Source organism: Ovis aries, chromosome 4 (genome assembly GCF_016772045.2).
Source record: "Ovis aries strain OAR_USU_Benz2616 breed Rambouillet chromosome 4, ARS-UI_Ramb_v3.0, whole genome shotgun sequence".
Lineage (NCBI taxonomy): Eukaryota > Metazoa > Chordata > Mammalia > Artiodactyla > Bovidae > Ovis > Ovis aries.
Window position 1 is genome coordinate 31,587,512 of NC_056057.1, and position 26,179 is coordinate 31,613,690.

Below are 26,179 nucleotides of genomic sequence, written 5' to 3' on the forward strand. Positions count from 1 at the left end.
ACTGCTGGGAAGCAATACACTGCCCCCGAGGATATAAAGGTTTCTGTCTAGAAAGGCTTCATCACAAGCTGGCATGTTTTGCAAACCCAGAGGAAGCTAAAGGGTAGCAAAGAAGGTGCTTCAAACCCTGTGAAGCCCAGTAAAGAGGAGATGCTGTGATTTCTGCACTAAAACATTAGCTACAGCCCTTAGGATAGTCCTGGAGGCCAGCCATGCCATAAGCCGAGCCCTCAGATCAGTCAGTGACAAACTCAATTGGTTTGCCTGGGTTTCTGGAAGGTGATGGAATTCTCAGTATACCCCAAATTCAAACTGTAGTTTTTCTTTCTTTTCCTGAATCAGATCATAAAAACCTGATACAGATCAGATTGTAAAAGTAGGTCATCCCTCAAAAGCCATATCAACCAACATAGGCCTTCTCCTGGTTTTTAGATGAGGTTTTGAGTGTATAAACATAGTCTGGGAATAACTCAAGTTTGCTTTAAAGTCTTCATTAAAAGCTCAGTGTTGGGATGTCCCTGGCAGTAGTTAAAATTTGCACTTTCACTGCCAGGGGCGCAGGTTCAGTCCCTGGTTGGGGAACGAAGATCCTGTATGCCACGTAGTGTGGCCACAAAAAAAAAAAAAAAAAAATTTAAGAAAAAAGCTCAGTGTTAGTGAATTTTTACTGAATGTATTAGCACACACTGAAAATAATTCTCAGCCAGTTCAATTCTAATTGTTGGGCCTCTTTTAAATGCTTCTGTTGGTGGGGGGGGACTGGAGGATTTGCTGTCGGTTGGCTGAGGCCTTTGCCCTGGAGCCGGGAGTGAACGTTTCCTGATACCCACCAGGTCCCATGGGAAGACCTCCGCTACCTCTTTGGAGAGATCATGTATGGGGGCCACATCACAGATGACTGGGACCGCAAACTGTGCTGTGTGTATTTAGAAGAATTCATGAATCCCTCTCTGGTAAGACATTTTTTAAAAAATCATTTCTTGGAGAAAAAAATTGAATTTTTTTGCCTTTTTATTTCATATTGGATAATAGTTGAATAACAATGTTGTGCTCGTTTCGGGTGTACAGCCAAGTAATTCAGTTATACATGTACATGTGTCTATTCTTTCGCAAATTCTTTTTCCCATTTAGGTTGTTCCATAACAATGGGCAGAGTTCCCTGTGCTATACAGTAGGTCTTTGTTGGTTATCCATTTTTAATTTAGCAATGTGTACATATCCATCCCAAACTCCATGACTATCCCTTCTCCCCATCCTTCCCCCTGGCAACCATAAGTTTGTTCTCTAAGGCTGTGAGTTTTAGATGCCATGTATAAGGGACATCATATGATATTTCTCTTTCTCTAAGAATTTTTAAAACTGATGTCACTATGTTAATATTCCTTGAATGTTACTGAAGATTCTTGGCCTTTTGTGAATATACTCTGGCCCACCTTCCTGGGAGTCTGGAAATTTGCTAGAAATGCAGGGTCTTGGGACCCATCTCAGACGCATAAGATGAGTATCGGTTTTAACAAGATCCCTTCTCCCCCGCCGCACACACACACACACACACACTTACACACCCAGGTGGTTTCTCTGCCCATAGGAAGCACTGTTACATGCACAGCCTCACTGCGTTTCTGAAATAACTCTGTAAGTTACGCAGAACTGATATTGCCACCCTATTTTAGAGACGGCGGCAGGGGCATGGTGATTTGTCCCAGGCCACTCAGTTATCACTGGCAGGGGCCCCAGCCATAGGTATCTATTTCTAGGCAGATGTATTGATTTCAATTCAGGGACTCTGATGTAAGTGAAATCTATAGTTAATTCTCTGTTGCAGAAGCCATCAGTTCAGTTCAGTTGTTCAGTTGTGTCCAACTCTTTGCGACCCCATGAATTGCAGCACGCCAGGCCTCCCTGTCCATCACCAACTCCTGGAGTCCACCCAAACCCATGTCCATCGAGTCGGTGATGCCATCCAGCCATCTCATCCTCTGTCGTCCCCTTCTCCTCCTGCCCTCAATCTTTCCCAGCATCAGGATCTTTTTGAATGAGTCAGTTCTTCGCATCAGGTGGCCAAAGTATTGGAGTTTCAGCTTCAACATCAGTTGAAGCCATGGAGTAGTCTAAATTTTGATCACTATGTCCTAACTAAATATGTGCTCAATAAAACTGCAGTGATTTAAAAGGACAGTTCTTCCTTCTGTGGGGAAGGGGCAGAGCCCCCTGTTCTAGAATATAAAGAAACCGGGTACCCTTTTTTCCCGTTTCTTATCTTACTGGCCCTTTGTCTCTGTAGACCAGGTACCCACATGGTTTGTGCCTAGGGCTGGGTTTCCTGGAGAAAGTATTCAGTTCTTGTGCTCCATACTGGAGTAGCTGAAAGTGCCAGCAGGCTCATGGCCCTTGCCTGATTTCTTAGAAACGCCAAGACACCCTCCACCGTGCCCTTTCCAGTCGCACTTGGGCAAGACACCAGCTGTGTGTAAAGCAGTGCCGTGTGTTTTTAAAAATAGTTTGAGCAGCCTCCTATTTATAATTTCTTGAGAACTTCATCTCCTAAAAGCATGACACCTTCCTCCAAAGTCCATTCTAAGAAGAAATATGATCATGGGTTAGAAAACATGGTGTACTGTAGTCTCATATAGGAAACTGAGGACAGATTGTTTTTTTGTTTTTTGGTTGTTTTTTTTTTTTTTGCTGCTTTTAATTATGTGGAACGATTTGGGGATGGGGCAGGGAAAAATATACTTTCCTGCCATGTGACCATGACTTGTTTCTTTTGATTGTGAGTCTCCTGGTCTTTCCTTAGTTCTAATGAACTGGGTTTCACAGGTCAGAAAGACACTTTCAATTCAGCACAATTGGAACTTGTTCCTCAGAGGAGGTCTGAGAGCAGGTTACCATGGAGATGGGAAAGAGAAACAGGGTCGGGCCTGCCACCTTTACCTGCCACCTCCGAATGATAGTGGAGGTCAGGGGGCAGAGCGAGAAGCTCTCTGGTCCTGGCCTGAGGATGAGGAGTGATCACTGTTGCCAGCTGAGGTGGTCCATGAACCTGCACAAGGCTGAACTCCCATTCACACAACTGGAAAAGAAATGTCGAGGGTACAACCCGAGGGGCATCACTGGTGTGGGTGTTAGCCCTTTAGAAATACAGGTAGCCGCCCTTCCTGGCCAATCTGGTGAGGTTTTCAGGATGGACATGCTTGTTGGCCATCTTCCCTGCTCACCAGACAGCGCTGCCTTTTCTACTCACCAGAGGAAGGGAAAGCTCTGACTGGTTTGGTGGCAGAAGCTGCAAAATCCCAGTGATTTTGTTCTCGTGCGGATGTTTCCCGCTCACGCTGTTTACATCATGAGAGACTTGAGCTGGCACTGCTGCGTCCGCAGGATGTCTTTTTGCCACTTCTCACGTTGGTTAACTTTGGCGATTAGTATCTTTGGTTGCACAGACACCTGATTGAAAAGTTACCCATGGGTGGTCTGAGGTTTCAAATTCCACCACTCAGAATGTTTTCAGTGACTTTGTCCTGTTAGGGAAGATGGATGAGTTTCTTGTTGGGTAAATGAGGTGGCATTTAGAGAGGGTTCCCTGATGGCATGTGCTTCAGAAGGTTCCTGGCTTAAAAAACAAAAAGAAGGTTCCTGGCCAAAGTTAGGGAATTAGAATTAATATGATTCTCTTATGTGAGGTGCGTACTTGCAATGCTAAACAAGGAGTAAATTACTTTTGGAAAATAAGGTATCAGGTCACCTGAAAGTTGTCATATAATAACAATCATGAAGTTGGGCTTTGAAGTAAAACAAAGCTTGGGTTCAGATTCAGTTCTTTCTTGTGTCTGCTGGGCACTTGTGGCTACATCTCTGAACTTGAGCCTCTGTTTCCTCTGTGGAACAAGAATGGCCCAGCTCATGGCTTCACTCTCAGGCTTCAAGACTATTAGAAGAAAATGTCTAATAAATGGGAGACATTTTTACTATTACCGAGTATAAATTTTCATTGTGTATATTTTGCACTTGACTGTACTTTATATAATCAGCAGCTATAACCACGGACGCCGTTTGTTAAATTTCATCAAGCCCCGCTCTGTGCCAAAGGCCTGTGTTAGTTACACAGTTCATGTGTACTGTCTCTTCTCACTACGGTCCTGCAAAGCCGATATTATCATCCCAGTCATCACAGCGGAAACCCAGATTCAGAGCGCTCAAACAATTGCACAAGTAGCTAAACCAGGATTTGAATTCGCAGTCAGGCTCCAGATTCTCTGCAGCGCCTGGCTGGCATGCTGCCATCAGTGGTCACGGGCTCATGCCACAGACGGACCTCCATCTGTGCTGTGCATGCCGGGCGGCACAGGGTGGCTACTGGGAGAATACCCCTGGGCAGTCCTGGAGACCCGAACCCTAGTCCTGGTTCTGCCACTAACTTACTGTCCAGCTTTGTGCCAGCCCATCCTGTGCCTCAGTGTATTCATTTGTGAAATGAGAGTATTGTCTCAAAAATCACTGATGGACCCTAAAGGCAGATAACATGATTCAACCTTGAGCAATTTCCCTCCCAGACTTTGGCGCCAGGGCATTTGGTGGTTGTTCTTTCTACTTGGAAGTCCACAAGCATATACACTCGTTTAGACTCACAGTGAACTGGGAGCTTCTTGTCCTAAACGGCTCCTCGGAGGGGCAGTGGAGGAGGTGAGCCTTTCATTAATTACCAGGAAGGAGAAGGTGAAAAGGATGACAATCAAACAGACTCAACAGAATGGCAGGATCCTGGCTTTCCCAGTTCCTAATGATTCTCCCTGACAGCGTGCCCTGCGCTGATTTCTGCAGAGATGACTGGAATTCTTGATGATTTTTCATAATGTGGAGGCTCATTCTCCCTGAGCTCAGTCCCATTGATTCTTTCTCTTAAAATACTTTATTGAGATCTAATTCACATCCCATAAAACTTACCAGTTGGACAATCCAAAGGTTTTTCGTGCGCGCTCAGTTATGCAGCCATTGCCGCAATCTATTTTAGAACATCTCTGTCACCCCGGAAGATACTCTGGACTCATTAGTAGTCACGCACCATCCTGTCCTCAACATCCTCCACTCCCCAGCCCCAGGCAATTGCTAATCTTTCTGTCTCGAGATTTGCCTGTTCTGGAGTCAGACAATATCTGGTCTTTTGTGTCTGACTTCTTTCACTTAGCATAATGTTTTCAAGGTTCATTCATGTTATAGCATATATCTGTACTTTATTCCTTTTAGCGGCCAAATAATATTCCAGTGTATCAATACACTCCATTTTATGTATCTGTTCATCAGTCAATGAATATTTGGGTTGTTTCTGGCCTTGGGGCTATCACGAATAATGGTGGAATAAATATTCACGTGTAAGTGTTTGCATGGACATACATTTCCACTTCTTTGGGGTATATACATAGAAATGAAATTATTGGATCACATGGTAACTTTATGTTTACTATTTTGAGGAACCAACAGTTTCCCAAAGTGGCTGCATCATTTTATATTCCCACTGGCAATATATGAGAGGTCCGTTCTCTCCGCATCCTTACGGTGGGTGTGAAGCGGTATAACCCTCTGGTTCTGTTTTGCATTTCCCTGAAGACTAATGATGTTGAGCATCTTTTCCTGTGCTTATTGGCCATTTGCGTGTCTTCTTTGGAGACACGTTAATTTAGAACAACTGATTCTTTGAAATGTAACAATAACCTTATCAAACAACTTCCCCCCAAAGGCAAGGCAGGTGGCCACTGGGCAGAGTTAGAGTCTCATCAGGGAGAAGCAGCTTTTCATAAAAGCCCTTGCATGGGATGGGAGAAGGCTTAGATGCAGAATCAGGATTCCTAGCGCTCCTTGAGTATGTTCACACCTTCACAGTTTTATTGAAGGAGAATACAAGTCCCTGTGTGAAGTAAGCCTCGCTTATGCTGTACTTGTTTGACATCACAGTAGGGAACTACAGTAGGACATTCTCAGGTTTTGTTTTTCCTTCTAGAAAATTAGTGTCTACTTGAGATAATCATGACTTTCTAGGGTGCAGGAAAAACCAAAACTAACATTTGTAAAAGGCTGCTATGTGCCTAGCAATTGTGTGCCTGTGTTCAAAGTTGCTTCAGTCATGTTTAACTCTGTGTGACACCATGAGGCTCCTCTGCCAGGCTCCTTTGTCCATGGGATTCTCCAGGGAAGAATACTGGAGTGGACTGCCATGCCCTCCTCCAGGGGATCTTCCTGACCCGGGGATGGAGCCTGCCTCCCTCTCTGTCTCCTGCACAGGCAGGCAAGTTCTTTACCATTAGCACCAACTGGGAAGCCCAGCTATTTGTATACTTGTCATTAAATTCTCATAGCCACGATCATTAGGTTGATGTTATGAACCCTACCTTACTGATAAGATTGAAACTCAGATAAACAGTCATTTTTTTAAGGCCACCAAATCACTCAAAGATGGGAACTGAACCAGTTCTATCTGGCTATAAACTTAGTCCTTCCCTTTGATTTTGCTGTTTTCCTTTGCTTTGCTCCTTGTCCAGTATACTGAAGGCCCTCTTCACACTCTAGTAAATAGACTGCCTAAGTCTTTCCAGAAAGCGTAGATCATTTGCATTCCTAACCACATTATCTGAATATGCAGTCACACACATGTCCAGTCCCCAGGCATTTTGAAGGTTCCAAATGATTCTACAGTTTGGTTACTTTGTCTCCTTGAAACTGTTTAATTCTTGGCTGTACTGAAAGATAATTTAGCTGTTGCTCTTAAAATTTCTTGTAACTAGTGAACACTAATAGGGAAAACCAAGTCCTTGTTTGTAGGGAATAAATTCTGGCTTGGATACATTTAGTCTAACATTTGGTTTTCATATTCATATTTTATGCCCATATTTTAATTTTGGCTAACTTATCTATCAAGTAATGGTGAGTTTAAATCTGCTTGACGATTTTGTTTCAGTCATGGTGAACCGGGTGAAATTTAAATGTTGATTATTTTGATATATAAATATGAAATGGTAGAAAATCTGAATAAGTGAATAAAACAAACCAAATGAGTGGATATAGTTAATGGAGACAGTCCATGATGCTCCTTTTCATATTTATTTAGTCAAGGTCTATTTCTGGCAAGATGAAATACTGGATAATTTCAAAATTCTCTTGGTATAAAATAAAAAAAAATGCTGACTTTAATATTTTAAAAGGCCTTTGGAATTCAGGAAAGCAGTTGTGCACCATCATCCCTAAGGACATGGGCTCCCCAGGCAGTGTGGGGCTGCAGGCTTGAGAAGGCAGGGACAAAATGCTGCTACTCACTGACAACATGACTGTGTAGAAAATCACACTTATTTTGTCTCCATTAGACTGTGAGTTCCTTAAGAACTACATTGCATGAATCTCTTGTACCTCCACAGCTTATTGGGGTACACTAGGTAATCTGGAGAATCCCAGGGACGGGGGAACCTGGTGGGCTGCTTCTTTGGGGTTGCGTAGAGTCGTACACGACTGAAGCGACTTAGCAGCAGCAGCAGCAGGTAATCTGTTCAAATGATGGAATCAATTAATGAATAGTCACTTTGTCTCTAGGCGATAATGAGACCAGAAAACATAAAAATACACAATTGCAGAGATAAACCCCATTTTCAGAAAACAATAATAATAAAATTTTTTTAAATCTAGGCATAACTACATTAGGTGATGGTCTTTAAAAACTAGTATCCCCTGTACATTTAAGTGCATTTAGACAGAATTTACAGCAAGAGAGGTTTGGAAAAATAAAACAGAATTATCATGGTCCCCTGGGAACTAAAGAACAATTAGGGAAAGATATCAGAGCATATACTGAGTTAATGAGAAAACTATAAGTGCTTGATTGACTCTATTTATAGCTGGTTAGAGATGGAAACCCATAAATCCTTTTTAAGTTTTTTTAAATTGGGGTGTAGCTGCTTTACAATGTTGGTTGGTTTTTGCTGTACAATGAGGTGAATCAGCTATGTGTGTACATAAGCTCCCTCCCTCTTGGACATCCTTCCCACCCCCCTTCATCCCACCCATCTAGGTCATCACGGCTGTGCTTACACTTTGAGGCACTGCATTCTAACATTTAGACGTTCTGGTATTGCTGTTCACCTCACGTTGGTTGAGAACACAGAACATTCTTCCAGGTAAAACATATACCCTTGTCCCAACCTGAATGAAGGGGTGGGCATGATTAATGCCTGATGACTCCAGCCTCTTACTAGGCAACTATAGATAGGGCACCAATATGTGCCTCAGGTCTACAGATCCTGAGATGAGCTACAGACTGCCCTGAGAAGCTCAGAGTCATGGGGAAGTCTCAATCATTTGAATCATAGTGCATACTACTCTATAACATGTTCATTACACACACTCATACACATTTTTTCAGATATGCATATATAATCATGCATGCTTACAAAATCCACATGTATAATACATAAAATAATTTATAGTATTGTGGAAAGTACGATGAAGTCATACTAAAATGAGTTCAGAATTAAGATTAACATCAAACAAATGCCTGGGCAAGTTACTCTGAATCTCGATTTTCTCTCTGCAAATTGGGGATATATGGGGAGAATCAGTGACTGCAAACATGTAACAGGGTGACCAGAACTCAGCAGATGACTCAGCACATCCGTTCCCGTTGCGTGCACGTATCTTGTTACCCCTTCTAAGGGACAGGTTCATGTGTGTTCCTTGGACTCCTCCACAGAGGTCAGCCAGGTACCATACGCGGAGCAAAGTGACTGATTACCAGAGGGTCATGAGATGATGTGGCAAGTGTGCCCTCTAGCTAGCACTGTGCTGGAACCGTCTACCAGAGTGTTCCCTAGGCGTTTAGGAAGGGAAGACTAATGTCCACTTCAATTTGGAATAACTGACTTTTCCTTTGGGCTTGAAGATGGATGATGAGCTAATGCTGGCGCCAGGATTTGCAGCTCCACCCAGCCTGGATTACTCAGGCTACCACCAGTACATAGAAGAGATGCTTCCTCCAGAGAGCCCAGTGCTGTATGGCCTCCACCCAAATGCGGAAATCGAATTTCTGACGGTCACATCCAACGTGCTGTTCAGAACCTTGCTGGAGATGCAGCCCAGGAATGCAGTGAGCAGCGAGGAGCTGGGACAGTGCACGGAAGACAAGGTAGCGGGTCGCTGTTTCTTTTCTGTTGAGGGGCATCGTACCTACACCGACGCACGCTAACCCCGAGTGCACAGCCCAGGGATTTTCCCTCTGTGTACACACAGAGCCACTGCCTCCAGCACTCCGGGATGCTTCCCTGGTGGCTCAGCTGGTAGAGAATCCGCCTGCAATGCAGGAGACCCTACTTTGATTCCTAGGTCGGGAAGATCCCCTAGAGAAGGAATAGGCGATGCACTCCAGTATTCTTGGGCTTTCCTGGTAGCTCAGACAGTAAAGAATCCACCTGCAGTGAGGGAGACCTGGGTTCGATCCCTGGGTTGGGAAGATCCCCTGGAGCAGGCCAAAGGTACCCTCTCTCCTTACCTCTGTCACCACAGATTAGCTTTCCTAGCATTTAAACTTCAAATACATGTGCTCAGGATGTACTAGTTGACTAATGTCCACTCCTTTCACTGCACATTATATTTGTGAGATTCATCCACGTTATTGCATGGACTAATGGTTAATTTTTGTTCAGTATTCTACTGTGGTGGTGGTGGTGATGGTTTACTCACAAAGTCATGTCCTACTCTTTGCAATCCCATGGACTGTAGCCCACCAGGCTCCTCTGTGCATGGGATTTCCCAAGTAAGAATACTGGAGTAGGTTTCCATTTCCTTCTCCAGATCTACCCAACCCAGGGATCAAACGCACATCTCCTGCATTGCAGGTGAATTCTTTACCATCTGAGCCAACAAGAAGCCCAGTATTCTACTATGTAAATATATCATGCTTTATTTATTCCTTCCATGGCGAATGGGTATTGGGGTTTTTCCTGCTGCTGCTGCTAAGTCGCTTCAGTCGTGTCCGACTCTGTGCGACCCCATAGACGGTGGCCCACCAGGCTCCCCCATCCCTGGGATTCTCCAGGCAAGAGCACTGGAGTGGGTTGCCATTTCCTTCTCCAGTACATGAAAGTGAAAAGGGAAAGTGAAGTCACTCAGTCGTGTCTGACTCATAGTGACCCCATGGACGGCAGCCCACAGGCTCCTCTGTCCATGGGAGTTTCCAGGCAAGAGTAGTGGAGTGGGCTGCCATTGCCTCCTAGCATTTTGCTATTATGACTGTCGCAGCCATGAACACTCCTGTATAGTCTTTTGTCAGGAGACAAAGGTGACTCCCAAAGGTATCTTCTCATCATACTCCTTCCTGTATACCCAGAGGTAGAACTGGTGGCTCAAGGGAGTAATGTTCAGCTTTAGCAGATACTCCCAAACCAAAGTAATTGTACTTCCCCCAGCAGTGGGGATGATAAGTCCCAGTTGTTCCTGCTCCTTGGGGGTCTCCTAAAGAATAGTATTTCATTGTGGTTTTAACTTTGCAGTCCCTCAGTTAAGGAATAGTATTGAGCATTTTTCCTGTATGTTTATGGCCATTGGATATACCTTCTTGCGAAGTACTTGTTCCGTTTGCGTGTCAATTTCTAATTTGGTTATCAATCTTTATCTTACTGATTCATATGAACTCTGTATTCTAGATATGTGTCATTAAGAATATGTATTGCAAATTTCTTCTCCATCTGTGTGGTTGTCTTTCATACAGTATGTTTTTGGCTCTGTCATTTTATGAGTGTCTTTTTTCACCTTTTCTTGGGAGGCTAGCATTATTCTTTTGAAGGTATTTATTGCTATAGAATAATGGGGATGAGAAATGGACATCAAGTAATTTTTTTACCTTTAAAATCTTGTTTCTCATTAATTAAAAACCTGAATTTAAAAAAATTTTTCCCCAGTAAATTAACCTTTTTTCTTGCAAAATTACTAATCAAGGATTCAGTTTGTGGGAACACAGTAATCAGATCTAATTATAGAGAGGTCCCAGGAACTTGCCATATTATTTCTTGAAATTCTTCAGTTATTTCTTGAAATAAGGCCGTTCACTGAGACATTTTATAATTTAGATATTTTGAAAAGAGATGCATGGAGAAAATTCATCTATTTGGGAACATCTATAATGTTAACAGGGACTTCCCAGGTGGCCCAGTGGTAAAGAACCCGCCTGCCAATGCAGGAGCTATAAGAGATGTGGTTTGATCCCTGGATTGGGAAGATCCTTTGGAGGAGAGCATGGCAACCCACTCCAGTATTCTTGCCTGCAGAATTCCCATCGTCAGAGGAGCTTGGCGGGCTATAGTCCATTGGGTCACAAAGAGTTGGACGTGACTTTCGTGACTTAGCAGGCACACACAGTGTTAACAGAAGCAGAGAGCATGTGAGGTCACCTCTAGTTCTGAGAGGGCTTCAATGTTTCCAATAAGAAAGCTGATCATTAAATCAAAAAATGCAGAACAAATAAGGTAAAGCTACCTCAGCATTTCCTACAGGCAAACCAGCAGCCATCTCCCAGGTACAGTTTTGTTTATCTAATAGGTGCTATAGAGAGTGCTTTACAAACACGCCATTTGCTCCTCTGAAACTCTGGGTGGTATTGATGTGTGTGTGCGCCCAATCGCTGTCGTGTCCGACTCTCTGCGACCCCATGGACTGTAGCCCACCAGGCTCCTCTGTCCATGGGATTTCCCAGGCAAGAATACTGGAGCGGGTTGCCATTTCCTTCTCCAGGGGATCTTCCTGACCCAGGGATCAAACCTGTGTCTCCTACATTGGCTGGTGGATTCTTTACCATCTAAGCCACCTGGGAAGCATGAGTAGTACTGATTCCAGGATCTCTATTTCAGAGATAAAGTTAGGTGACTCGCCCTGGTCATACAGCTTGAAAGGCCACTGAAGGAAAACCAGATTCTAGCTGAGTCCCAAAGCCATTCTTTCACCTAACTTCTCAACTGTACTGTTTCATACTGTCTGCTGCTGCTGTACATGAGCTCAAGATTTCAGGATCTGACAAATTATCTGCCAGGGCACTAAAGCAGTTTGCAAGCATCACATCAGAGCCCCAGGCCGTAATCCAAGAAATCCAGGAGAGGGAAAAGCTGCCTGAGGCTTGAGGACAGGGAGTACCTTCCAGTCTTGTATCATTTTCAGGTGTTTGTTGGTTTTCCCAGGTCTGCAAAACTGCATCGTTAGAATCACTATCCACATCAGAGTGCTAGGTACATATGCACGTCCCCAAGTGAGTAAATCCTTCATTTCTTTAGGGCAACAGCTCTAGAAGATAGGGGCTTCCTTCTTGTTGAAAATACTGATCCAAACTGCCTCCCAAATTGTTGGATGTGTCAGCTACAAGGGCAGCATAGCAGAGTCACCAGAATTAGTTTAAGTGGCCTCTTTGGTTCATTCGACTTTTCAAATAATTTGTTTTTAATTAGCAGATTGTAAAAATGGACTACTCAAATATTGAGGTTCTCCATGTTCTGATCATGTCTTTATAAACTAATGAAATGTAATTATAAGACTTCTTTTGTTCCCTAAATGCTAACAGTAAGTAAACTACAAATAGTAACACCTCCCTGACTATACTGTGGGAGCTCAAGAGGGGAGGGGGCTGCACTGTTTGAGAGCGAGCTGAGGGGGGTTGGTGATGGTGCTGAATAGAAATGCAGAGACAGGGGTTGGGGCGATGTAGAAAGGAGCAGCTTTTACTGCTTTGCCAGGCAAAGGGGCCGCAGCAGGGTGATGCCCTCAAGTCTGTGTGTCCCTCCTGGATGGGTAGAGGAGTCTTACAGTGTTCACAGAGCAGGCCACAATCAGCTCGTGGACAGTTCTTGGATTGGTTGGCATCAAGGTAGAGTTTCAAGCATCATCAACCTTCTGGTGTCAACCAGTCTGGGGTCTGTGTTTTTGATGTCAGTAGCTGTCTTCTGGAGGGGGCGTCTGCCTCCTATAAAAACAACTTAGGAATATATGTCAGGCCTTTATCCATATCTTTCAGGGAACTGTGAATTCAGTGATTCCGCCATGTGGCAGATTAATAAACTGTTACCAGTTCCCCAGTCCAACAGCTATTATTTGTTCACGTTTCCCAACCATTACATTAGCTCTTGAGTCAGTATTTTACTTCAGAAGACAAGGACACAGAGAGTTGTATGTGGTTTCATTGGCAGTGCCCTTCTGCCCACCTCCTGGGAGTTAGTAGTCATCTTTTAAACTCATTAGCAAGCATCTTTGGGAATTGTAGTATATATTCTTAGACGTAAAAAGAAGATATACCATCATCATGATCGAAAATGAAATGGAAAGGAGCTAAATCTTTGTGTTTGTTAACAATTTAAGGTTAAGAATGTCTTGGATGATATTTTGGAGAAACTTCCAGAAGAGTTCAACATGACAGAGATAATGCAGAAAAACCCAAACAGAAGCCCCTATGCCCTTGTTTGCCTCCAAGAATGTGAGAGGATGAACATTCTCCTTCGGGAAATCCGTGTGTCACTTCAACAATTAGAGCTTGGATTGAAGGTAAGTTTAAAAGTGGGACTCGAGCAGGCTCCTCCACATGAAGATGTATTTACTCTGCAGTCTTCTTCCCTGGCAGGGGGAGCTGACGCTGTCTCCTGACATGGAAGCCCAGCAGTCTGCAATGAGTTACGACGCAGTACCAGAAACCTGGAGCAAACTGGCTTATCCATCCACGTACGGCCTGGCCCAGTGGTAAGCACCTACACCCCAGCTCGGTGCCGGTTTGATTTTCTGAATTATGCCTTATAGGAACCCTAAAGATTGTGCTTTGCTGAGTACATTCAGCCGTAACCGTGCACACCACCACCAGTTTCATTTGAGTTTCCTCGGTATGTTGCTTCAAAGGCAAAAATCAAGTTAGGGTCATAGCAGGAATCAAATTCTGCTTCTCACTGAGTGGCTACCTGATCTTGGACAAAATATCTGACCTCTCTGTTTCAGTTTATCATCTGAAAAATGATAAAAGAACTTCCTCATTGAGTTGTTAGGATTTAAATGGCCGGGGGAGGCCTCCTTAAGTTTACCCTCACCTCATCTTATACCCTTATTTCTGAAGCCAGTGATAACTAATGGCATTTCACAGTGAACTTTTACCCCAGGAAGCAGTAGGTAACACTGCCTTCGCTGTGTGGATAGGACTGTGTAGACATGCCACAGAGTCAGGGGCAGAAACTTACAGCTCCCGGAGGGCTGCTGCCAAGCACAGCTCGGCCTTGCAAGTCAGCACAGCAAGTTTCGTGAGGCTGTCTCTACACCTGGATTTCTTACATGGACGTTTGTTGTCCTCACTTTCCTAAGCTTTTCTTGCATTAAGCAGAATGCTACTCCAGTCCTTATACTGGAAGGCCCCGTTAGAATTTCCAGTGGCTGCACATTGGAACTGCCCCCAGGCACCCAGGTGTTTGTTGGGGACGGGGGTGCAGACACAGCGGAACGTGCCCTGTGGACCTGCCGGATGACAGGAAAGCATTTGGCAGAGTCACTGGGTTTCTGTTAATGCTTTGAATATCTAAAGGCAGACTTTATACTTCCAGTCAAAAAGAATTTACATTTACACTTAATTTTACGACAGTGATAACTTTAGACTTATTTCACCCAATCTTTTGATTCCTAATTTCTATATATTTTTCTTAGCCTCTTTTTTCCAAACTCTTCTAGCTTCTGTGACTTTCTTCATCATATGTGTATCCCTGTCCTGTTTCTATTATTTTAGGAAGACTTGTCATTGTAACATACACACTTTTGATTTTTCTAACGCACTGTAACACCAGTACTTTTCTCTTTTGCCATTTTACCATCCTTCCAGTCTGGAATTATAGTTAAATTTTATTTTAAACCACCATAATTTTATTTTTGTTTTGTTTATGGTCAGGAATTATTTTTCCTTGACAGCATGTGTCGATTTCTTTGCTGCCTTTTTCCGGTGCTTTAATTTTCAAATAGACACTCCTAATGCTTATGACTTAGGAAGAACTATTGCTAACATCTCTACAAACAACTGAGACACGTTTATCCCAAGACAACCCAAGTTTTAATTCTTTTATAGAAGTGGTTTATAGGTAAGTAATTTGTAAGCGTGATAAATACAGGAAAAACCATTCAAGCTTCTGTCATGAGATTTATAATTTTAAGACAAAAAGACCTTTCAAGACTTACATTTGCTATCGACAGACTAGGAGCTTTTTAGGATACTTTGACAAAGTCAAGTCATCTGAAAAAAATGGCCTGTGGTTAAGTTTGACATATGTTTGCGAAAATGCAGTTGTAAAACAGCAGTGGTATGGAATATAGACCATTCAGAAAACTGTTAGAAGTTTATAACATTGTATCTTACCTACATCACCTGTGAAGAGTTGTCATAATTCAGCTACTACACACTTTTGAAAATAATGTCGGATGACTAACTGGAAAGCCCAGCCACCTATTTGTTCCCATCCCCACGAAGGGCACATCCGGAGACCCTGCCGTCACCACAGACACAGGAAGAACTGCCCTGCTGGACTCTAGTCCCCAAAGAGATATTCCTGAGAGATCGTGTTTGCAAAACTTAAGGTTTCTGCTTGTTTTCCTTCCTCATGTTTTACATCTTGGGCACAGAGTCCCTGCTTATTTTTAATCCTAAAATAAAAGTGAGCCCCTCTCCAGTTGGCATAAATTCAGGATGCAGTGCCATACTGGGGCCACGTGGTCAGCACTGCAAAAGGTGTGGAAGGGAAAAAGCTGGGCTTGAGGTCCTCTGAGCTGCTGAATAAGCGCGACTTCAGTCAGACTTTCTCTGGAACCTTCAGTCACAGAAGGCAGAAATGCCATTCCTCATCACTGAAACCGCAGCGGCGCAGCAGTAGGGGTCCCCTCTTCATTGAGCTAAAGGGTTAAGCACGCAGCAGGCTTTCAGGGTATGTGGCGGGGAGGAGATGGCATTGTGTCTGGATTCTCTTCACTATGCTCTCCCTCTTGATGAATAGTTTACCTGGAAGTAGAATTCTAGATAATTATTTTCTCTCCAAATGTCAGTGTCCTATAACTGCATTGTCTTCTGGCACTTCCTATGGCTGGTGAGTCTGTTCATAAATACTTGTCATTCCTCCACAGCTAAGTTACTCTCTGGGAAGTTTTAAAGATTTTTTTTTTCTTAACTTTTATTAATGTTCTGTCATTTTTACTGATGTGTTTAGGTGTGGTCTCTTAAAAAGGCATCCTACTTGATACTGTGTGCTGTTATAAATCTGAGTCCACAGTTCTTTCCACCCTTTAAAATTCTTAGCCCTGCTTTTTTGAAAGAACTTATTGTGGCAAGTCAGGTAACATAAAACGTACTATATTAACCATATTTAACTGTACATTTCAGTGGCACTAAGTACAATCACGTGTGGCTGTGCACCTCTCACCGCCGTTCATCACCTTCCTAAACTGAAACTCTGTCCCCATTAAACTCTCAGTCCCCATCCCCACCCCACCATCTACCAGTGTACTTTCTGACTCTATGGATTTGACTGCTCTAGGTACCTGGTCTATGTAGAATCAAACAGTATTTGTCTGCACGAAATATGTACTGGAATGCATTTTTAAGGTTAATGTACGTCCTACAGATTGTATCTCCCCCCACCAAGCTGAACAGTAGGCTCTCAGCAGCCGTCTACTTCACACACAGTAGTGCTCGTGTCATACACACCCACCGTGGCGCCCGTGGTTTTCTCTGCGTCATCTGTCTCTTGTTTCTTAGCCCTTCTTTCTTCAAGCAGTGCCTTATCTTCGCCTGCCTGGACTGTCAATCTGTGTGTCTCTGTGTGTTCTGGTTGGTTGTCGTTTCTGGCTGATCGTCATTGTATCTTTGTCTCCTATTCTCTCGTCTACTGTTTCTCCCCTGAATTAAAAAAATATTTTAAAAAAGTCACTGTCCAAAGTCAACTTTTAGTCTCACATTGCATATTTTGAAGGGAGGGAAAGGTTACTTGACCTAGTTTTCTAAAGTTTAAACATACATATTAAGTCTTGGTTTTTAAGATTTCTCTTATTTTTGATTTTTGGGTTCCCTTCCTTCTGATTGATTTGTGGGTGGTTTTTCATGCTATATAATGTTATCTTTAGACTCAAGCTACAGTTTGGCTGATTATAAAAGTAATTTAACCCATTTGTTGTCAGAGGACTGCACAGGTGTGATTCTAGTCTATGATCTGAATAGCTGCCTGAAGCTCACGTTTTCCGTTTATAAAAAGACTTCATGTTTTTCCTGGCTTTGTAGGGGATTCTCTATCTCCACAGTCTGTATCTTAGTATTATGTGTCACATTTTCTTACAAAATATGTCCCTGATTATGATGATTCAAATTTGTAACTTAGGAAAACTCAAATTTTCTAGAATTGTATTAGCAAATGTTTCAGCATTCATCTTATTTCCACTCCAACTCTAACTCATTTCTATTTCATTTTGCTTTCCTTATTATTCTGCCTCACGCTGTTTAACTTTTTGCTTTCATTTTTATAACTGTCTTTTTCAGATTGTTTCCAACTTAACTTCCTCACTTTTTCTTACCGTACCAGTTCTAACTCATATTCTCGTTACATATGCACTTCATGAAAATGACTGGTTGCTGCAGTGTTTATCCTCTTTCACATCTCAATTTTTTTTTTTTCTATCTTTGCTTTTCCTGTTCCTTGCCTTTCTTCTTTGTAGGATCTATCTACAAGTATGTTTTCCCTAAACCAGCTGTTTGTAAGAATTTAATATGGGGCAGGACCAGAGCCAAGTTCTAAGCTGGTAGGAATTTTCTGTGTGAGCCAAGTGTGAGCATTTAACCTTTCTTCCGGGTGGTGGTCTGTGGGCATGAGGTCCTCACGCAGCCTGCTACCTTTGCAACCGTGGACACGGCCACGCTGGCTGGGAGAGGCCTCAGCCTAGAGAGCTGCCCCACAGGCATTTATGCGGGGCCTTCTGCTCTGTGCTCCATCTCCCCCGTGTTCAGCAGCCCTTTAAAAGCTACCTATGAAAGCTTCTCCTAATTTTATGGAAGTTCATTTCTCCTTAGCCTCTGTGAGCTGGCTTCCTCACAGGTACGTTTTAGATGCTTGCTACCTCGGGTAACTGTTGTGCTGATGGAGTAAAAGGACATGTAAACACAGCAGCTTCTCAAACTACAGGCTCACAATGGGTGGAAGGGGGTTGTTCCCCTTGATAACTTTTCCTTCCGCTTCTCAAACTACAGGCTCACGATGGGTGGAAGGGGGTTGGTCCCCTTGATAGCTTTTCCTTCCCCACTTTCAGGTTATTGCAGCTTGTGTGGAGGCCACTATCCCATGTTCCACTGCCCTTGCCGTTCCTGGGAACTGATTGTACTACAGTCATCAGAGCCTTCCCCTGCCCATCCTTAGACACACAGGGATGCTTCCCTGTGCACCCCGTCAGCCCAGATCATATACAGCCACCCATGTAGTTACCACATCACTGGGGGTCACTTAGAGGGTCACTTAGAGGATCGAAGTGAAACAGTGGTTGAATAAATGGAGTTTCCCACATTTCCCAGTGTTTCTAACACTTGAGGGGACAGACGATCCTGTTACCTGGTCATCAGGGGAACAGCGTCACAGGTTACCAGTTCTGGACTGCTCTACCACCACCACCACCCCAGCGCTCCCTCATCCCCAGAATCTAACCTTACTGGAAAGCTTTAGTACTGAAAGCACGTTTGCTTCTTCCTACCTTCTATTCCCCAGGTTTAATGACCTCCTCCTGCGATGCCGGGAACTGGACACCTGGACACAAGATCTCGCCCTTCCAGCTGTGGTGTGGCTTTCTGGCTTCTTCAACCCTCAGGCCTTCTTAACAGGTAAGAGCTAGAGTAGGGCAGCCCCTGATCCTGATGGAGCTGTGCCCCGAGCAGAACCCCAGCCTCCTGTCCCTGGAGCTGCTCTCCTGCCCTGGTGACCCGTCCTCACGCAGTGGACGCCAGGCAGGACAGGAACAGCCAGGTGGGTGGAGTGTGGGTCACCCAGAACACGTTCTCCATCGGGGCCCACAGTCTCACGCAGCTGTGCTCAGCCACGGTAGTTAGTGCAAAAGCAAACCAACCAGCCAGCGGCACTCGGGCATGCCTATTCCACTCAAGCGCCACCCACGAAACTGGCCTTCGTCCCCCCCCACCCCGCTCTAGTGCAGTCCGGCAGATAACACCCCGAACACCCCATGGGACCACAGCTCGCTCTGGGTGGACGCTCGGCTCACTGGGGCTCCAGGGAGTTTATGTGTATGACTTCCTCCTGCTCACACCTGTCCCTCCTCCAACAGCGATCATGCAGACCACGGCTCGAAAGAACGAGTGGCCGCTGGATAAAATGTGCCTGACTGTTGACATTACCAAAAAAACAAAGGACGACTACGGGCATCCCCCCAGGGAAGGCGCTTACCTCCACGGGCTCCTCATGGAAGGTAAGATGCCCCCAGGAACACATGCAGGGTTATCACACTTAGAACCTGTCTCACTTGGGTGCAAGTTGGTATTTGTCCTTTCCTTACTAAGCCTGGCAGGCTACAGCCTGGGGGAGTTGCAGTGGGCACAGCTGAGCAACTAGCACACCACACGACTCCGTTTCTCACTCACACTAGTGCTTATTTACCTCACTTCTGGCTTTCAGATAATTTAAATGGTAGGATGTGTGTCCAGTGGGAGCCAAATCTGAAGGTAAGGATTGCAATTGCCTATAGGCTTATACTAAATCTACTCCTTATGAATCTGGGGGATGGGGTTGAAGATGGAACATTTGCCACTCACCCATGCATTCATCTTATCTTGTAAACATTTCCTCTTCTCCTGAAAGGCTCTTGGAGAAAGTATTTCCAAGTCTCTGCCAAGACGCTCCTTGTCACTTTACAGACATTTAAACAGGTGACCCGAACTGAACTAAGAGAAGAAGGATCTCTTACACTGTCACAAGCATGCAGATTCACCATTTTTTAAAAGGAAGGACACGCTTGCTTTATTGGGTCTGCATTCTCGCAGAACCTGTTTTCATGTAAAGTTTTACATACCTTTTGAATTCAAATGATTTAGTTTTTCATTCACAGGAAAGTTCGGGGGTAGCGCAGGAGCATGAGCCTATGCTTTTGAGGAGGGAATGGTTGCCCACTCCCAGATCCTTGCCTGGAGGATCCCATGGACCGAGGAGCCGAGTGGGCTACAGTCCATGGGTCGCAAAGAGTCGGACACGACAGCCAATCTGTGCTTACAGTGTCTGTGTGGCTCCCAGTCAGCAGGTGATGACCCTCCCTCCCATCTTGGCAAGGAAGCCACTGACACACAGCAAAGTAACAAAAGCAGAACATTTATTGCCTACAACAGGTAGAGAAGCGGTACCAACAGGAGCGTGCTGGTAACCCGTGTCTCTCCCGCAGGAGCCAGATGGGACAGCCAGTCAGGAACCATCGTGGAAGCCCGCCTCAAGGAGTTACGGTCCACGATGCCAGTCATCTTTGCGAAAGCCATACCAGTGGACAGACAGGAAACCAAACACACGTACGCGTGTCCTGTGTACAAAACCAAAAGAAGAGGCCCCCACTACGTCTGGACCTTCAGGCTAAAGAGCAAAGAAAAGGCGGCCAAGTGGGTCCTGGCGGGCGTGGCTCTGCTGCTGGAGGCCTGACCGGAACACAGTGAGCACCTGTCAGTCACTGCTCCCGGGTATGGTGATTTATCCTGCTGGGAGGCGTAACATATTCTGGCTTATGTGACTTTTGAGAAAATTAAATGTGCATTAATTTTTTAAACACCATCCTTGTGGAGAAGGGGGACAAAAAGAAGCAAATGTAGAAAAACATGGGAAACCTATTGAAAGTATGTCCATTCCCCCAGTACCCCTCTACTCCCCCACCCTGCAACACAAAATTAGTGCAGCTCACGTTTGCATCAAAATTCTGCTGTAACTCAAAAAGCAATATGGCTGGAAGTCTCCTGGTCCCTACATGGGAGTGTAGTTTTTATAGATATTAAACAAAAATCTCTAAATTAAATTTGCTTTTATATATTCTTTTAAAATACAGAAGCCATGGGCCCCAGGCAGCCGCCCTCCAAGGCCTCCAGTGTCAGTAATGTGACAGTCTAGTTTTGGTTCAAGTTTTAACAAAAATAAAACTCTAGTTCCATGGTTAATTGCACTTTGTAATTTAGAGGAGCATTCTTCAGCATATACGTCCAACAACCCAGAGCAGCTTAAACTATGGGGTTCGAACTATGGTCACTCATGACAAACTCAAGGGGGTATAACCCCTGTAACGACCTGGCCTCCAGTTACTGTCTGGGAGATAGAGAGCTGCGATGCTGTCTTCCCTTCCAGGACTTACCTGGAACTTCACTCCTTTAAACTGTGGATTTTAATCATCTGCAGATACTTTTAATAACAACATACAAACAGGCCTGTGTATAATATATGTATACAGATTCCTCTCTCATCTTCCTGAGAAATCTTTTGAAGCATATAAAAACAATCTTTAAAAAAAAATAGCGTTTAACTCTACAAAGAATTTCTGTATAAAAAGAAATCTTAGGCACAAATGGCATGTCTTGGAGTGCTCCACGGTGAGCGGGCTGGTTCTTCTCTTAATTGTCTTCCACGAGCTGCTTTTGTAAGCTGAGAAGAAAGAGGAAGCATTAGGGGCAGGGAGGCAGAGACACAGCAGCATCGCCCAGGGCACCACAGCCAAACTGCTCTCCTGACACAAGGTCCGTCTTCCCTCGGGTCACTGCAGGGAGGCTCACCTCACCCCTACGTCCCTAAACCCAGCGCACCTCTCATCCCAGTGCACAGCGCCCAAGCCTCCCCTCTCTGTCCCAGAGGGTGAGAAGAGCTCTTTGGCCCGCACAGCTTCCCCTGCGTGCCTTGTAAGGGTCTATAACTGTTTGTGACTTTCCCGATACACACAGATCCAGCACAGCCAGCACTCGAGGTGGCGTCTAAGAGTCAGGCTGAGATGAGGCGCCCACCTAGACAGTCTTGCCCTCTCCCTGCTCCCAGGAATCACACCCTCCGTTCTGATTTGCGAGGCTTACCTCTCCAGGTACTCCTTCACGTTGTTATAACCGTAAAACTTGGCCAGGTGAATGAGGATGCCTGTGGCACAGCGGCCGTCGCGCTTCCGGCAGTAACTGCAGTTGCAAATGCCCCGGCAGGGAGGGCACACCCAGTCCTGGGGGAGCAGAGCGGCCACGACGTCCCGTCAGCAACAGGCTGAGAAGGTGCCCTGACCAAGCGTGGCTCGCTGGGCCTCGTCCCCAGCTAGCCCTTCACCCTGTGACATGGACTACTGTCTCCCTCCTGCCTGTTTCAGAAAGGTGGACCACTCCAGATCACATGCCTGGGACGTCAGCCCTGCTTTTCAGAGTACAGGCTTTCTCAGCTCACCTATGCGGAGCTGCAGTTCACGTTCAGCTGCAAGCTGGGCACAGTCTACTTCCCCCTGGTCCAGCAGCGCGGTGGTTATGAGCACAGACTCTGCTGCCAGGTGCCCAGGTTCAAGGGCACACACACTAACCAGCGTACTATGTATTATCTTATTTTACAGAGGGAACCAAGCCGTGGGGAGGTGTCCTGTACCTACCTCACACGGTTAGAAGAGCAACATACGTAAACTGCACTCACATGCAACCTTAGAGCCGTGTGGGGCACAGGGCACCCTCCAGGGCAATACCCCTGCCCCCAGAAAATGAAACACACTCTTTCACTGTCCTGTGGGTCAGCCTGTTCTTTCTAGAAGGAAAGTCTCTTTTGTATTTCTGCCAGTCTCAAGAGGCAGGAGGAGAGGAGAGTGGTAAGGGGGCTACAGGTCCCTGACCAAGGGCCCCAGCTCGCTCCCTTCCCAGCATGACTCAGGACGAAGGTGCACACCGTCCCTACCGGGTCCAGCAGCGCAGACCTCACGTCCTCCCCGTAGCGATTCCGCAGGCACGGCCCGCAGAACTGCCCTCGCACGCCACCGCAGCTCTGGTTCCGGCACACCGTCTTGGTGTCGATGGTCTTCTGCCGACACTGATGGCAAGTGTTACCCTGCGGGCGAAGGCAGCGAGTGGTGAGCACGGGGTTCAGTGGGGGTGCCCGGGGCCACATGCACGAAGCCGCCCTGCCTCTCCTCTAGAATCGGGCACGGCTATGTCTCTGGCCCAAACCCTGGCGCCCTCCGGTAGGCTGTGAGCTCTCAGCTCTGGGGCCAGAGAATCCTGAGGACAGCCCGAGTAGGGAGCCTGGGAGAAACGAAATGATCAGGGGGACAGAGACGGTGGGGCTGACTGAGTGATGACGGCGAACCCCCAGAGCATCACACGCTCCAGCCCTGCTCCCGGCAATCTGGTTCCATCCAGGGTAAGACCTCCTGGTTAAACAGTGATACTGTTTAAAAATGATGCAAAATACCGCAAGCCATCCTCTCCATCACCATTTAACAAACATTTAAAACATCTCCTACCTACAGAAGGTATTCTGTCAAATTTCAGTTTCTATTGGTTATATAAATATGTATGTTGTACATATACTTCCAATATGTCAATATATTACTATATGGTAAATATATTAATGCAGTGTAAATATATTTCTATTGGTTATAAAAGCATTATTTTTTTCAATGTTTAAAGCATAAGAACTATCTATTTAAAACACAACAATGACAAATGTGATTTTCCAGACTATACCCCTGCTTGCTAACCCCTCAGAGAGACCTCTCTCCTGACGAGGATTACTGCACTAAGCCATCTCCCCTTGCCCAGTTATAGCTGCTCCAGTTCAGAGCCCACCTCTGAGCCCTGGGGAGACAGATGGCACAAGGGTCTAAGCCCATACAGTTTACAAGCAGGCAGTTCAGATGCCAGTGCCTGGGAGTCCCCGTAAGAGTCACAGTGATGTGACTCAGCTGTTAGATTACTTTACCAGAACTTTATCATAGATTTTATCCCGAACAGTGATGGCCACGTTCTCCAAGTCCTCTTCAGTGATGTCCTCCACTGGCCGAAAAGAAGACACACAGCGACGTCGGCGGTGCCCCTGGCATTTCCCCTGCAGAAAGAGCCAAAATAGAACTGGACATTAGATGCTCTGAGTGGTTAAAAAAAAAATAGAAATAAAGTTTTCAACTCCTCAGAGCTCTAGAACTATTAATATTAACTCGGTCCCTCTTTTATCTCCCTGAAATCATTCGTGCATTTAGTCATTCATTGAGCTCCTATCCTTAGTGTCAAGCTTCCTGATGGCAAGGTGACACAGAATGACCAATCAGAAATGCAGGGTCCCTGCCCAATGGATGCTCACCAGCTATAAACTGAGGACTGGGCAATGACCCACACTGAACAGCCACAAATAGGGTCCAGAGTTTCTTGTTTTTAACACAGAAAGGCTGGGAGTCATCCTGTACGTTCCCAAGAGCAAAACCCTGAAGCCACCTGGAGCCATTATCATCTCCTCTGGAGATGAACCTGGGGTCCTAACCACTGAGCTGCTCAGTTTAGGCACAGGACAGCCTTAACGGCTTAGAGCTTAGACCAAGTGCAAGCTCAAACCCAGGGTCCTTACCCAAGTGTGGTCACAGGAGCACCCAGGGCATCCGGGAGCTTGGCCATCTCAGCTCCCGCACACCTACTGGGTCGGCCCCTCGGCGCCCTCACCAAGCCCCAGAAGACTGTGATGAACACTCCCACATGAGGACCCCTGGCTTAGACAAAGAAGCACTGGCTCCTTATAGTCATGAATTACCCCACTCACTGTCTTCCTTCTTCTGAAACTGTAGAACTCTTCTGCGAACTTGGCGGCTGACACAGTGAAGTTTTCCAGGGCGAACTTCTCGGGGGGCCGCGCACTCCGGGCCGGGTTGGTCCGCCGTGTGATCTGTCCCTCTGAGAAGGCCCGCCTCGCGGTCTTCTTCCTCTGCAAGGAGAGCACAGACACAGGCATGCCACTGGCTGCTTTCCAGAATGAAAGCCGTCTGGTCACAGAGAGAGAGAGAGAGTTTAGTGTGAGTCAGAGTGTGAGAGTGAGTGACACTGTGTATGTGAGAGAGAGAGAGTGTGTGTGTGTGTGTGTGTGAGAGAGAGAGATTACTGCAGACAGTACATACAAGATGTTCCACTTACAGAAGCTGAGTTCGGGGTTCGAACCGGGAAGAAATCAGGCATCGAGTTCAATTCCGCCAATAACTGAGCAAGCTGAATTCAGAAAAAATAGAGTCTTGCATAAATATTACTAAGTCTACTTCATCTAACAGGTTATCAAAAGTCTTGGAGTTTGTAGCCATGAAAAACCTGAGTAGTTTACATAAGATCTGAAGAGTCGTTTTATTTTTAACCTCACATGTAATGATTTTTATCTCCAGGGTGAGACGCTGAAATTATCAGAGGAATAAAATCTATGTCTGTTCCTTATATATAAGGACCAGACACAATGAAAACTCTCCTGGAAGGATCAAGGCCTGGAGCGTAAGGTGAGAATCAGGACTGAGCCGCTAATTCACAGTGTGGCCGTGGAACCTACAACTCTGCCCGCCCGCATCAAGTGTCTTCATGTTCAAAACAGAAAATGCCCAATTAGACCATTCTGACAGTTACTGAGAGCTCCAAAACACTGATTCTTCAAGCTGGTTAATGTCTCATCAATGGAAATAATTTATGAAAATATTCCTGAAAATACCAAAACAACAGGCATTAAGTGCCAATCAAACAGATTGTATGGGTGTCACTAACAAAATCATGAAGAACACAGTTCTCATTTTAAAGATGTGGAGAGATACAATCCTAAAACTTTTCCTTAGCTAAAGACTACTATGTGTCTAGATAAACTTTACCCAAAAGTAAAATGTATATTAAAATTTGTATTTCCTTAAGTAACTTATTAGACATATTCTAAGACTGCACACACAGCATCATTATATTATGCATTTAAAAGAAGATAAAAAGCATACCAAAATACTAAAAGTGTTTGGTAGAATTATTTTTTAAATTCTGTATATATAAAAAATTATGAAGCAAACTAGTTGCTGACCATATATAGAAAAACTGAATACACATGAAGATTTCACTTTGTTCCATGAATTTATAAAGTGATTCAGAACTCCCCAGGTGTTTTCATACCTAGACCCCTTTCATTCCTCCCCTGATATCTCCAAAGTG

The 26,179-nt window shown here is 45.0% G+C and overlaps 2 protein-coding genes across 11 annotated transcripts in view; one reads left to right on the forward strand and one right to left on the reverse strand.

The window, feature by feature from the left end:
* Window positions 1-21,048, forward strand: part of DNAH11 (dynein axonemal heavy chain 11) — a 356,503-nt gene extending 335,455 nt beyond the window's left edge. For both annotated transcript variants that reach the window (XM_060414536.1, XM_042248449.1), the window contains 7 exons: window positions 834-953; window positions 8,915-9,157; window positions 13,366-13,548; window positions 13,625-13,740; window positions 18,759-18,871; window positions 19,330-19,470; window positions 20,434-21,048. In XM_060414536.1, the coding sequence (XP_060270519.1) occupies window positions 834-953; window positions 8,915-9,157; window positions 13,366-13,548; window positions 13,625-13,740; window positions 18,759-18,871; window positions 19,330-19,470; window positions 20,434-20,681 (1,164 nt within the window). In that variant the 3' untranslated portion in view covers window positions 20,682-21,048. The remainder of the gene's footprint in view (window positions 1-833; window positions 954-8,914; window positions 9,158-13,365; window positions 13,549-13,624; window positions 13,741-18,758; window positions 18,872-19,329; window positions 19,471-20,433) is intronic.
* CDCA7L (cell division cycle associated 7 like) overlaps window positions 20,348-26,179 on the reverse strand; it is a 47,010-nt gene continuing 41,178 nt past the window's right edge. For 5 of the 9 annotated variants that reach the window (XM_060414543.1, XM_060414541.1, XM_060414540.1 and 2 more), the window contains 6 exons: window positions 25,148-25,219; window positions 24,780-24,941; window positions 23,952-24,077; window positions 22,929-23,078; window positions 22,085-22,221; window positions 20,348-21,665 (listed from right to left, as the gene is read on the reverse strand). In XM_060414543.1, the coding sequence (XP_060270526.1) occupies window positions 21,635-21,665; window positions 22,085-22,221; window positions 22,929-23,078; window positions 23,952-24,077; window positions 24,780-24,941; window positions 25,148-25,219 (678 nt within the window). In that variant the 3' untranslated portion in view covers window positions 20,348-21,634. Of the gene's footprint in view, window positions 21,666-22,084; window positions 22,222-22,928; window positions 23,079-23,951; window positions 24,078-24,770; window positions 24,942-25,147; window positions 25,220-26,179 lie in introns of all 9 variants that reach the window. The other 4 variants (XM_012176481.5, XM_012176480.5, XM_060414537.1 and 1 more) reach the window with 1 other exon arrangement.